Genomic DNA, 15093 nt, shown 5'->3' with positions numbered 1-15093 from the left:
TTCATGGAAAACGTTTAAATGAACTTCTCGATTCAAGCACACGCTATAATCACTTATAGCGTGTGCTTGATTCAGCTTTGTCATGCTTATAAATAGACCGTGGATTTTGCGCATGTATGGGAGAAATGTGTAGGTGAAACATAGAATAATGAGAAAATGAAAAGAAACTAAAAACGTTGATACGTTAATTACAACTTTTTGAAGTTATTTTTTAAGAGAGAAGCGAGATTGCACTTGACTCTGCAATTGGTGCAGACAGTTTTTAATTTGCATAAAGATCCACGGTCTACTTATAGAGCAACACAGGTCAGTCACTTTTAGAACTCGATAGATTCAGTGTTAATGAAAAACAGCAAGCCAATTGTTTAAATCTTTAGTACCCGAGAAAATGCGTTCTGTGAATGGAGATGAAAATGCAACAGAATCATCGAGTAGCTGAGAAAGCAAAAAATAGTTTTGAATTGAATAACTGTAAATTAGCATAGTTCAGAGACTATTGGTCTACAGTTGTAATAGTTTATTTCACTGGTGAAGCATAAAATGTCAAGGTGGGTGAAATAATTCACAACATTGAACATGAACGAGTCGTTAATGTCGACAGTGAAGCGTTATTTAATTTTCAGCCTAAGCAAACAGAGCGATGAACGTTTCCTGCATGAACGAGCCTGGCAATATAGGATACATACGCTGGAATAGTAAATCCCTAAAATAAATACGAAAAAAGGGGTTTGCATAACGACGGTTAATTCCTACGGCTTATAAAGGGTCAATACAGAATTAAATGCAAACAAGATCGAAGCCTTAGATCAAACACTATGAAACTTCCAATTAAATACTAGTTTCTGTACAAGCTAGAAGGTAACGTTGATGGCTGGTTACAAATTACTATTATAGCGTCTATGTATTTATTTTGCATTGCTGCTCTCTCGATCATTTTACAATTCTAATAACAGACACATATATATATTTAAACGTAATCACGGATTTAAACATTTTAAATGCATGCATAGTATTCCAAAGGATCAGAAAATATATAGAAGTTTTAATATTTCCGAAATATTCTAGACGAGTTTTAATTCACTGTTCTCTTTAAATCATAATTTTAGTAGTCTAAACCGGAAAGAAAGAAACACTTCGTCGATATAATTGAATTCACTATGCAAGGATGTGTTCAAACTTCGAAAACATGCCTTGAAAAAAGTAGCCCTATGATAAATTCAATGCTAGAAAAACACAATACAGTAGCTACTAGTTTGCCTGTAACCAGTAACTTATGCAAATGAGTCGATCGATTTCCAAGTGGTATAACTTTAAAAGTTCAACTTCGTCTCTTTCATCAATAAATCGTTTTCGAATGCGGATATCTATTTATAATCCGTGCTTTAGCCTGAGACAAACCATGATTCATCGTGCGATTACACTGTTTCTAGTGCATTGGCCGTCGAACCTAACTTCCACTCTTCTTTCATTCTATGTCAACGTGTCAGACGATAATGTGGCTCTTTGGAAAATTATTTGGTGACTGTGCACGATTGTACTCGATAATCATTCGTTTAGTTACAATAACAATTCTAACGTTGTTACAGTTACGTAACTAGTGTAACAATGTCGAACGTTTGTTTAACTGTGTAAATTCTATGGCACGTAACTCCTGTACAAGAATTTTGAGAAACAAATACAAATATTTGCATACAAATGTTGCAAATATATAAATGAGAATATTGAATCATCTATGTTACATCTGTACATACATATGTATATTTCGTAGATACATTTTTTGGGGGGATATTCCGTTTTCAGATATTTTCGATTCTTCGCATACTTCTTCCTCCTTAACTCATAAACTTTTGGAAGCAGCAAAGCCAGCTGGTAATAGCGTTTCAAGATCACCTAATTTAGGAACTGGAACATAAAAGGCGCCGACGGAAGTTTCGTCTTTGGAGGATCACTTTATAGCCCGGCACCCTCATAGGGTTACTACATTTTAGAAAAGATAATGCGGGGCACTATAATTACACGATTCTATATATCCAAAAATATCTTAATAAAAACAATACTGAGTTTCCAAATATTTTCAACTGCTTCTACCAATTATTAATTTGTTGCACTAGTGCCAGTAATATTATATTTATAAATGAATTGCAGCTAAATTATAAAAATACCATTTCAAGTATATAATTAGAGTTTATTCGTGTATAATTAAATTTAGTTTAGTATAATTAATTCAGTAATTTTCAGCTAATTTCGAACAATTAGATCAAGAATTTTTATCAATTCTTATCAATTTCAGTTCGAATTAATCAAATAATTCTTATGTCAAATCATTTGCTATTTTATTTCAGCGAATAATTCAAGTGAAAAATTATTTGAAAATAATTTATTTGAATTGAAAACGGAATAATGTATATAGTTTTCTATATGATCTGTGAGATAAAAATAATAAAGTGTATGAAATAATCGAATTAGTTCAAATAATTATTTGTTTGTAATAATTATTTAAATAAGATGAATAATGATATAAATATTGTCGGCGAAGTTCTGTATCACTGAAACTGTGTTAATGAAGCACTTTTCGATGAGATTATGTTGGTGAAGTGATTGTCGATAAAATAGTTTTTAGTGAAGTTATTGCTGCAGAAATTATATCTTCACGAAATAATTGTGAATGAAGCTGCGTTGGTAAAGCGGTTGTCGATGAAACGGTTGCCAGCAAGATAAGAACAATGCACGAAATAATTCAAAGACGCGCCCCCGAACGAACCCCAACAGCGCGCCGATGCACCAAGTGCACCGTTGTTTTATTCGGCGCAGTTAGACCGTTTCAGAACTGGGACATCCGGCCGCGGAGCGTGGTAAAGCAACGCGTGGACGTTACGAGTCCAATGAATAATGCAAATACGCGCCGGTTAGATTATCTTTCCCCCCTCGTTTCATCTCGTCCCGTCGAGGCGGTTCGAAACACTGAAAATCGCCGGCCGGGAAAGTGGATCGAGGGCTCGCGGTGGCTGTGGCCCAGAAAATTCTAATCGCACCGGGACTTGATCGGCCGTATCTATGCTAATCGCGGGAGAACTGAATGCGGACGCTTGATTGATCCGTGGACAAACACTACGCCGAGCTGGCAATTAACCCTTAAATGCATATTGTTGCCAATTGTCTACATTCCAGTTCCACTTAATTTTATTCAAAATCCTGAGTATGTGCGTTTCCGAACACACGTTGATAACAATAGACAATAGACCATGTGTGAAATAAAAGACTTGACATTACCTTTGGCGAGTAAGTTATATGTTTTTCGACATTTGAATGTGGTGGGCGATAACCTTCAATGTGTTACTTGGAGAGATATTTCCTTTTTTTCGAGTTTCACGGACTGAGTGCATCAAATGCAAGGTTGCTTTGTGTCACAACAAATATCGCAATTGCTTTGCTGCATTTCATTTATAAATAATGTGAAAATTCCTATACTAATAGATAATATAAATACATGACCATTTGTTTACGTCTACAATAATTTTAGTAATAAACGCATATTGTTGCCAAAAGTCTACATACAACTTTTTTTCAAAATAAATACTCAATATTATTACCTAGATTTTTTTATTTATTTTTTTACGTAACATATGACTACATTCCTATAAAAAACGATTTTTTAAAATCCAAAACAAAAAATCATGCATTTAAGAGTTCGTGTAATTTGCGGAGAAAGGCGTCGTCTCGTCCCAGCAAGATACACCCGGGATTCGAGACGCGCCGCGAAATGTACCTGTTCAAAGAAATCGAATTTTTACGTTAGGAAGCTTCTTCTAATGAAATTTTAATTCCCCCGATGGTCGCGACAACTGTACGACGCTTTTCAAGTGACGATGAACTGTTAATTCCTTGCACCTGAAGCCACTTTACATGCCGGAGTCTCGGGAGATTCGTGTAGCTGGAACCAGTTTAGTCGTATACAGCTTTTTTCAACTTATGGTTGTTCTGTTTATATTGAATTATGTTTTGTAATAATTGTTGTTAATTTGATCGAAGTATTTTCACCGAAGTTTCACGAGTGGCGGATAAAATGCATCTGCAATTTGGAACTATATATTTACACGTGAAGATGAAAAATGTTGTCATTAAAAATATTAGAAAAATAATGTAAAAATTATATGGAATTGTACTGCTGCAAGAAACAACAGTTATTTAGAGAATCGTTTTTGTTCGCAATACTTTTGGTTAGTCGAAAGTAATGTATCGATCATTCTTAATGTTTCTAATATTCTTAGAATTTTTTTTTTTTCATAAATGCATAAAATCCACAGTCTATTTATCAAATTGCATAAGATTCTGTGTACTACAGTTATTCAATAGCTAGAAACTAATAACAATAATAAGTAATATCGAATATAAAATATATAATATATATAATATAATATAATATAATATAATATAATATAATATAATATAATATAATATAATATAATATAATATAATATAATATAATATATATAATATAATATAATATAATATAATATAATATAATATAATATAATATAATATAATATAATATAATATAATATAATATAATATAATATAATATAATATAATATAATATATATAATATAATATAATATATATAATATAATATAATATAATATAATATAATATAATATAATATATATAATATATATAATATAATATAATATATATAATATATATAATATAATATAATATAATATAATATAATATATATAATATAATATAATATCGAATATATACGCAATAATCCTGTATTTGCTAAATAAACCATCTAGTTCAAAGCATTAATAAATAAATAATAAATACATTAGAAAAGTCAATTCATATTATTGTTTTAACAAGCTTATGGAATCCGATATCTTCACAATGAATAAAACTAGGTCATAATAGCCGACCAACATTTTGAAAAATTGTTGATCCAAAATGTCTTTCATGGATTACAGTCGCTAACATGAATTTCCTTTAGGCGAACGGCACAAAATTGGAACAAACTGGTATATCTCGCGTAAACTACAAATGAGGAAACTTTCTTAAATTTTATCGAACGTTTTATTTTCTCTTGTTTCGATCCTCCGGTTGTTTATAGGCATCGGTCCAGCGGTTCTGCGAGAAAGAAAAATCGTTATCCCCGGATTTAAATCGCGGAGCAATTTTCCAAGCGGCAGCGCACGGGATTGTCGCGAATTTCGGAACATCTGTCAGTACGATAAATTCTCCGGTTTCTCCGTAGCGAAACTGAACGGAGAAAGAACTTCCGTTTCCCGTTTCGGCTTCGAAGCTTCTCCCCCATTGTCGCCCGAACGAAATCCGCTCGTCGAGAGTTTTCCCAGTAGTTTCGAAGCACTCCCCGTCCGAATGGCGTCGCGTTATCGGCACACCTTGCAGAACGGTTATCTGGGAACAGCCGTCCCTCCTATCCATTATCGATAAAGAAAGCGTCGGCAATAAAACAGTCCGATTTTCCTTCAACTTCTTGCGGGGAAAGGAACTTGCCTGGTTTCCGTCTACGTCGAGAAACAAGACGGAAGCCTGAAACAGTGATGGAGGACGGATGACGATAAGAAATATTAGATTTTTGTAGTTCGTAGACGATAAGCATTATCAATTGATTAAATTGCGTCTTGCACGCGGGTTTTCAGCAGTGTTTCGACGTGCACAATGAATGCGATTTTTTTGTATTTTTTTAAACGTAGACTGAGGAATCACAACCATTAAAAAATCGGAACGAAGTAAAGTTAATGAAAGAAAAATTTAAGGCAAATTTTATTATAGCACTTTTTTAATCCTAATGTATCATTTAGATAATAATATTCAGTTTGTTAGAATATATTACAATAAGAAATAATTTCTTAATCTAGTCAAAGAAGAATTTCATGTATGTGGATGATTTAGATGCATTGTTTTATACCCATAGATTGAAATGCTACGAAATAGATTTTAGATATTGATCAATATTAGACACAATGGCTTTTTTAATAAATAGATTGCAGATTTTATACATTTATGATAAGAATGATTGGGTCAAATACGAAACAGTGAAAACATTTAAAGAATTTAAAAACAGCTGCATTATTGTCAACTCATTAAGATTAGTAAAAAACGAAATGAATGTCTATGTACCTTCTTTATTTTGTATAAAAATCTACTTGTGAAGTTTAGTAAATTATTTACTATTTACGAGATTTTTTGAAGTACTAACTATGTAATTCTTGTTAAATTATGATGCTCATAGCTATAGATAGTTATTATACAAATCAGCTGTGTATAGGAATTTAAATTTATCTCTGTATTATATTAATTATTTGTTATTATATCTATTTGACAATCAGAGGTAGATTAAACTAGGAAATAAGCTTGTATCAAAAGATTTCTAAGAAACATTTTTAATCATGCATTCGCGTGATTTCCGGTGAAAGTGAGATACTTGTGTTCGCGACTAATTGAATTGGATAACATTTAATAGTGATATAACAAAATTTACATAGCTATTAAATGTACGAGCTATTCGCTTCATTTTGGTGTAACCGGTTCGTTTAACTTTCACCGAACAATATCTTGCCACTGTACTAATTTTTTTAAAAACTACAAGTTTTTCATTTTCCCAGTTAGAAAATATTGTGCTACACTTATCGACTAGATTATATATAAAAATTATTGTTCAAAATTTGCCTTCAATTAAGTAAAGATACAATCTTTAAGAAGCTACCTCGTAGAAATAATTAGGTCTATAGACAAATAATAATTAATACATCATAAATCTTAATGCAAAATTAACAGTTTTCTGCATCAGTTATAAAAATCAGGTGACAAACAAAATTTTATTTACTTTTTAATAATTTTCTTAAACACGATGTGTATACATATTCCTTTAATGCTTTTACTATCACAAATTCCACTTACTTATTTCCATCACAAATGCATGAAATTTGCAGTTTAATAATTGAATAGAAACCTTGAACAAAGGTCTATGTTCTATTTAAAGTCCACGCAACGACCCTTGTTCTCGGTTTCCCTCCAATTAATCTTTCCCAGAGAGATCTGCTCTATAACGAGCTTGGAACACGTTCAAAATAATTTAAGAAAAATATTTATGTTCTAAACAGATAATACATCAGACTCAGACCTGGACAGATTTCAAATGACATTTTGAAATACTATTTCAAATAACATTTTATTTTATTTCATAATCGTTTTCATGGTTGTGATCCCTTCTGAAATAACATTATTTGAAATATTACTTCAAATAAACTGTTATTATATTTTATAATTGTTTGAAATATTATTTCGGATAACATGTTATTTTATTTCACAATTATTTGAAATATGATTTCAAATAACATGTTATTCTATTTCACAATTATTTGAAATAATTATTTGAGAAAATTATTTGAAAAAATTCTTTATTATTCTAAAGATTAATTTAATGTTTGAGGCTGATATTTTGTTTATCGTGTCTCCGTTACAATGCCGCAATCTCTGCTTTGGTCTCATTATATTATAAATAATAAAAAATTAATTATACGTTTTTTATTTAATATTGAGAATAATTTAGTACCGAAAATAACGGTCTGAAATGAATGATTTCAAATAGAATTTGCCAAGGTCTGACCACATTAAGTAATTCATTGACCCGTCGGTTATTCTGGTCACCAACATCTTCGCGCGGTGTGCGTGTTGATTTCTTGCATCCACTTCATAAAGGCAGGCCGGAGGAAATTCCCAATCAGTTGCCTTGCAGCCGAATAGAGCGTGCATTTACGCACGGAAATCCGTAGAAATAAACGGAATTGATGGCTGCGTGTATGCGTGGATTCGTGCTACGGTGCGTCGCGTCGCGGTGCAGCGTGAGTCACGCGCGATGAAACGAGTGTCGTAAAGGCCCCCTTCTCCACGAAATACATAATTAAAGTCGACTAGCTAGAAGGGAAAGAGAACTGTCTTCTGAATCAGCTGGTGAATAAACGCCTGGATTTCGGGGCTTCGCGTTAGTCATAGTTATTACGGATTTCGAGACCGAATGGTGTCGACGGTTTCTGAATGGCAGCGGCATGGGTGGAGTCGGCTTAACGTGTAAATATTGTCATAGTAACTCCTGCGGATTACAGCCAGTGCTGGGTTAAATAGTATTTGAAACGACAAATAGCAAATATATAGATATTTTATTTCAGACCATTCATGTATTTTTGAAAGTCAAATATTTGACTTGGTTCGAAACAATGTACTTTTGAAAATCAAATATTTTATTTATTCGGAAGCATATACTTTCGAAAATCAAATATTTTATTTGGTTCGGAAGAATGTACTTTTGAAAATCAAATATTTTATTTGTTCGAAAGCATGTACTTTTGAAAATCAAATATTTTGTTTGTTCGAAAGCATATACTTTCGAAAATCAAATATTTTATTTGGTTCGGAAGAATGTACTTTTGAAAATCAAATATTTTATTTGTTCGAAAGCATGTACTTTTGAAAATCAAATATTTTATTTGTTCGAAAGCATGTATTTTCGAAAATCAAATATTTTATTTGGTTCGAAAGAATGTACTTTTGAAAATCAAATATTTTATTTGTTCGAAAGCATATACTTTCGAAAATCAAATATTTTATTTGGTTCGGAAGAATGTACTTTTGAAAATCAAATAGTTTATTTGTTCGAAAGCATGTACTTTTGCAAATCAAATATTTTGTTTGTTCGAAAGCATATACTTTCGAAAATCAAATATTTTATTTGGTTCGGAAGAATGTACTTTTGAAAATCAAATATTTTATTTGGTTCGAAAGAATGTACTTTTGAAGATCAAATATTTTATTTGTTCGGAAAAATATACTTTTAAAAAATCAGATGTTTTATTTAGTTCGAGAAAATGTAGTTTTGAAAATCTAATACTTTATTTATTTGGAAAAATGTACTTTTGAAAATCAAATATTTTATTTGTTGTAAAAAATTTGTAAGATAATATTTCAAGTAGTATATCATTTGAAAAACACCGACAATATTTGTGCCATAGTTCGGAATATTTTATTCCGAATTCATTTATTATTTGATTGAGAAATAGCGTGGTTTAGAGTTTGGTTGATATGGATCGTTCATTCGTGACCTCTCTTTTTTCTTTTGTTTTTAGTAGCAGCTTGGAATTCTTGAGTACAGCCTCAGGCAATACAAGAACACGTGTGAAACATCTTCTTTTTCTTAAACTCGTTCTGTGTATCTGTTATGATAATTTGTAACACTGAAGTCTTCATTGCGACGTGGTTGCGTAACGACTACAGAGTAAATGATTGGTCGATCGTATTTAAAATGAAGAATCTATGACATTTATTACTAGGCTGCGGATTTTATGCGTTTAGAATAAAAATGAATCGATGAAACAAAAGATATTATTAAATAGTGAAGATATTCTTAGAAGAATTTAATAACGTCATATTGCATTCATATTTTTTAAATTTCTGTTTCTTACACTGGATCACGACAATTTTTATTTTGCACAAAGATCCGCAATCTATTTACTGTTATCGCGTTTATTTTGAATATACCAAGATATAGATTATTAATTTTTCATATAGAGGAAAATAATAAATAGATTGCAAATATCTCCTTATGAAAAAAAATTCATTGCACCAATTTCGAGACAAAAGAATCAAATAAAAATTAATTTCTCTCTTTCATAATTATATTATATTTCATAATTATTAATGCACCGATGTTCTTAAATTCATTTCATCTATCCTTTGTTTGAAATTTTCTTCAGTCGTTTTTCCTGTAAATGCAAAAGGTCCACAAACCAACAATAACTTTTTCAATTAGGGAAAGAAAAATTCGAATTATAAAGAGATCGTTAAAATGAGACAACGGTAGAATTTTTCCAAGAACAATGACCATTTCCTTTATATCGATAATACTTTTCTAATAGGTTATTTGAACATTGTGCAAATTTAATTTCACGTTGCGGTCTATTCCGGTCAGGTAACGGCTATCTGCGATCCAATCAAACCGTGAAATTTAAGGACTACTTTGAAATCATCGACAATCACTTTACCGACTATGTTTTCGTCGACACGAGTTCATCGACAGCATGCATTCACCGACACCACAAAATCATCGTCGAATATTTTCATCGAGACTTATTCTGTATTTCTCCGTGTCGGATCAGGGTTATATTACGTTAGGTTAGGTTAGGTCAGGTCAGCAGACTGAGTGTTGATTAAGGCATTCGTAATGTCTGTGAATGCATGCTGTCAGTGAAACTCGATGACGGTGAACTCGTGTCGACGAAGACATAGTCGGTGAAGTGATTGTCGATGATTTCAAAATAACCCGAAATTTAAGACATTAAAGGAGTCATCCCCGTGAAAAATAATCGTTCATAAAAGATACGGGATCTGAGGCCTTCGTAAATCCCCTCTTTCGAGCATCCCATATGGAAAGATTTTTAAGAAAATATGAACCGAGTGGCCAGTCTTGTCGAAACCTTCAACGGAGCCACTGGAGACGATCATTTTGTATTCTTATGGTATATGGTTTCGTTGAATTTAGTAAAACGAAAGCAAACTTTGATTTAATCTCTAATTGCTATTGTGCGGAAAGTGAGAGTAATTTTGTGTACTCCGATTAGAAGAGGACTCTTCGCGAGTGAAAGCCGGAAAACGCAACCCTGAGGCATTAATTGGTGTTTCATGAATTATTCTGTTTAACGTGGAAGTTAGGTTAACGTATACTCTTTCTACAAGGTATTATCAGCGTTACGAAATTCTGGATGCCAGTATTATGTAAAATCGGTAATTTCCCTGCGCATACAAATGTTGAGATAAGAGTACTGCGTGTGCGCTGTGATTATTGTTTTGAGTAAACGAGAAATGTCTTTTTTATACAGGATGACCCCGAAATAGGTGATATTTCACCAACATTCTTGAACAAGAAGATATAAATTACAATCTCATTATGCATATATATATAAATAAGTTTAAACGATAATTGCTAAGGAAAGTGTACCTAAAGCTTCTACAAATGAGCCGTTTATTTTGAAAGTGGCATAAGTCACTTTGTTTTTAAGTCGATATATTTAAGGGTTTTAAGCGTTTTAACACGTTTAAAAATATGGATGCTAACTTTCGAGAAAATTTACTTGTATTTGTTATCTCAGGATACTGATATTTTTCTCAGTGTAAATAATTTCGTATAAACATTAAAAAATCACCACTTTTCACATTACGGTAAAGTGACTTATGCCACTTTCAAAATAAACAGCTCAAATTTCCATCGAAGAAATTCAAAAGTTTATCAAAGAATCTAATTAACTTACAAAATCTGTACATGCATCCGGTCGGACAGCAAGCTTTGCCAAGACTGTGCGAGCAGAAAATTGTAGACTTCGACCAAGAGCCGCGTAATCACAAAGGCTCGCGGAATTTTCACGTTTCGCATTCATGCCGCCTCTATCCTTAATTAGTTCATTACCCGGGGTTATTATCGTCGGCGGCCAACGACCTCCGGAGCGTGGTCGGTGTCGCAACAACGACACTAAATATGTGCTTTGTCTGTCTGTTTCAGGTGAGTCCGAAAGACCAAAACACAAGACAGTGGCTCTCCGTTCCCGCGAGCGTCTCGACGGTAAGCAAAAAACCGCACACGTTCCATTCATTTTCTTCCATTTCGTGGCTGTTTCGCCACGGTGCCGGCGAGCCCGTGTGTCCTTAATTGTCAATTAAGGAGCAACGCGACGGAATCATAATCCCGTAAATCGAGCAGCATGTTGAAAATTTCATTTGCGAACGCTTCGCTGGAGCGTGTGAGGCGACGCGCGCGCGAAGAAACGAGAAAGTTTTCTGGCTGTTTGAACGCAACAGAGACTGGCCGGCATAATTGCCGCTACGGGATTAAGTCAGTGGATCACCGGTGAAACGAACGGCACTCCTATTAGGAGATGGCGGAGAGTAGGCGAACGTGCGTGTTTCGATGCTGAATAACCACCGAGTATTTCTGCACAGTGATTCGACACGGTATTTAACGCTCGGAGAGATACTTTGGTTTAGAACGCAATATTTCAAGCTGACTTTCAAATAGGTTCTGCCGTGAAGCTGCAGATCCTTTTCAAGCCAAACTTTTGTCCACGCTTTGCACACGGTTTTGGGCGAGTTCGCGAATTTTTAGGCAACGGAAAAGTCGAAATTCAGATTGCTCTGAACAATCAAGTGCAGCTCTGACCATTTAATTAACCCTTTGCAGTCGAAGCTATTTGAATTCGAAATCCAAAACACATGATTTCTGATCTACAGTATTTCTATTTTATATAATTTATTGCGATTCATGCGTATGAAATTGAGCCTATTGGCAAGTACAATGCAATTTTAATAGTTTTTTTTTAAGTATAAAAGAGTCTGATGCTCTTAGAATGATTTTGAAAAATAGTATACCAATTTTTAGTGGCGCCTCAGAGTCGCCATTTGAGTGCAAAGGGTTAACACGTTCCGTGCCACGTGTACCATTGATGGTACACGCTTGCATGTTTACTTAGTGAACTGAACAAATTGTTTACAAGAAATTTAGAACCGAAGAATCAATTTCCACCGCAAGAATGGGCGTTGATAAGTTTTTGTTACGTTGTTATGTGTACGAGAATTAATAATTGCACGTAATACATCAAGTTTTAGTAAAATATCAAAGTGTGAAGATTCGAGTAAAAAAAGCTCGGCACGGAACGTGTTAATACTAAACCTGCGGCTTTATAGCGATAAATACACCAGTTCAGTTCTTTTTTATTATTATATATGCTGGGATGAAGAAATTTAACCAATCTTTTTTTATGGAAGGGAAATAATAAAACAAATAAAATGTGAAATCAGCCGCGAGCCAGCTGTAGGCCGTTGGGTCCTTTGGAAATTCCGGGTTTACGGCACCAGCATTTGCTATTGAGACTGAAAACGAAAGATTCTAAAGAACGGAAAACATGCTTTCTCAAAAATAGCTTTACTATTGCTCTTGTCATATACCGTCCGGTGGGGATCTGTACGGCCATCGTCCACGGTTCCATAAACCGATAACCGCTACACAGTAGATTATGATTGCGATTTGAGGTTTTTAAAGTATCCTTCAGATAAGATACTCTGTCTCTCAGATATACATTCTTGTCGTAAATGCATAAGTATTCGAAGTTTAGACATCATTAGACTACAGATTTGTCATGCAAATGAACATTTTACAGATTCTTGAGTTTGTTTAATGCTTTTACATTTCGGTATTTCACCCATTCACTTTTATCATAAATAAATAAATTCGCAGTCTACGCGTCATTAATCGGCACCAGCGAACAAGAAAAGTAGTATGCGTTCACATTTGACAACACGAGAACATTAAAAATGATGTTAATTCAATGTTCGAAGACTGTAACGCTGGACTGTACGCAAAGAAGAAAGTGTTCGAACAGCTTAATATTTCAGCAATTTTGTTCATCCGATCTAAAGAAACAATTTCGTCTTCTATTTATTCATAATTAAGTACAATTTAATTTATAAACTTTATTTACAAATTACACAAAAAAAGATTGAAAGTATGTTAAAACATCGATATATTATTCTAAAACTTATTAAACCAATTCACCTTATTGAAGAATGAATATCCATCCAGCTCTTATTTATTGCAATTGATGCACGATGATTTTGCCTTGCATAATGATCAGCAGTCCACTTATAGTTTGCAAGGCATGCCATTTAAATTTCAAATAGCCAGAGATACGGGAACGCATTTGCCGAGATTTCCGTCGATATTTACCGTCAATTCACTCAATAATGCCGCAAAAAGCCCATCTCTTCAGTAATTGTTCAACAAAAAGTTTCAATTGGGTAACTCTGATGCATCCGACAGTCGCGGGGTTAAAAACATGAGTTTGCATAAAGGTGCGCAGTCTACTTATCGCGTTATAACGTAAACGGCTGCGCGAAGTATGTTTAGCGCCAGTACCATGATGCCGCGTTTATTCTGACGACTTCAAGTGCTCGATGCACGGTAAGTAATAAACGCTTGCGTGGACAGAGTCGACTAACAGCTCGATTGTATCACGCGAGCCTCTGATTATATTCCAGCAAAAGCGACTCGTTTCGTTTGTGCCACATGCATCGGCGAGAACCGTTGTAGAATCAGTTGGATTCCTCGTAACGGGGGAAAATGACTAAAGCAATTTCATGGTAATCAAGAGACTTCGGATCTTCGTGCAGAATAAAAATTGTTCGCGTCGTTTAGAAGAAATCGAATAAAAATTTCAAAGTCCTTTCTGTTGCTAGTCGATTTAATAGCTTAAAGTAACATTAAATTCTTTTAATGTTCTTGATGTTTCAAATATTATTACTAGCGCACAAAATCCGCAATTGCATGAAAAATAACGTGTTGATATCCTTAAACTTTATGATAAATGCATAGAATCCGGAATTAGATTATTGTATCGGCATTCTTAAACATTTTTACGAATCCGGTTATTTTTAAATTTGTCATAAATACATAGAATCCGGAATTAGATTATTGTATTGGCATTCTTGAATCCGTCTAATAATCCTGTTATTTTTAATTGTGCCATAAATGCGGAAAATCTGCAAATGTAAATAAAACATTAGAAATCATTGATGTGTTAAAGACATCTTAATAGATATTTAAAGGTAGAACTTATGATCACAAACGAGCCAAGTTCGATGAAGCACCGCGTCGTAAAAGTTTCTCAATATGTCTTTTACTCCATTGCTTATAAATCGAGTATGGAGAAATGCATTTTTAAATAAATACCTACAGTTTAATCATTACTATCTATCATGAGAAAAATGAGTTGAGATAAAATATTTAAGGAATTAAAAAATGCTATTGCATTGTTTGTAATTCCTTCAAATTATTAAGGAAAGAAATACATATCTCTATACCTCCTGTGTATTAAAATTGGTGAAAACAATTTTTGTTTTGCATTAAAGTCCGCTCTCTAACGATTGCGAACCGTGCTCACGTCATGATAGACTCCAAATAAGAAGTGCAAAAATATGTGTTAATCTAATTCTATTACATTGTTCGAAAAGTTGCTTCGTTTTTCAAAAAAATTT

At 33.4% G+C, this 15093-nt stretch overlaps 1 protein-coding gene across 9 annotated transcripts in view; it reads left to right on the top strand.

Moving 5' to 3' along the window:
* LOC117218758 (Ras GTPase-activating protein raskol) overlaps window positions 1–15093 on the top strand; it is a 258017-nt gene that overhangs the window by 156001 nt on the left and 86923 nt on the right. For 6 of the 9 annotated variants that reach the window (XM_076527741.1, XM_076527739.1, XM_033467369.2 and 3 more), the window contains one exon: window positions 11570–11629. The exons of the other annotated variants lie outside the window; for them this stretch is intronic. In XM_076527741.1, the coding sequence (XP_076383856.1) occupies window positions 11570–11629 (60 nt within the window). The remainder of the gene's footprint in view (window positions 1–11569; window positions 11630–15093) is intronic. 9 annotated transcript variants of the gene reach the window in all.

Source organism: Megalopta genalis, chromosome 1 (genome assembly GCF_051020955.1).
Source record: "Megalopta genalis isolate 19385.01 chromosome 1, iyMegGena1_principal, whole genome shotgun sequence".
Lineage (NCBI taxonomy): Eukaryota > Metazoa > Arthropoda > Insecta > Hymenoptera > Halictidae > Megalopta > Megalopta genalis.
The sequence above is the reverse complement of the archived record's forward strand: the minus strand, read 5'-3'. Positions and strand labels throughout refer to the sequence as shown.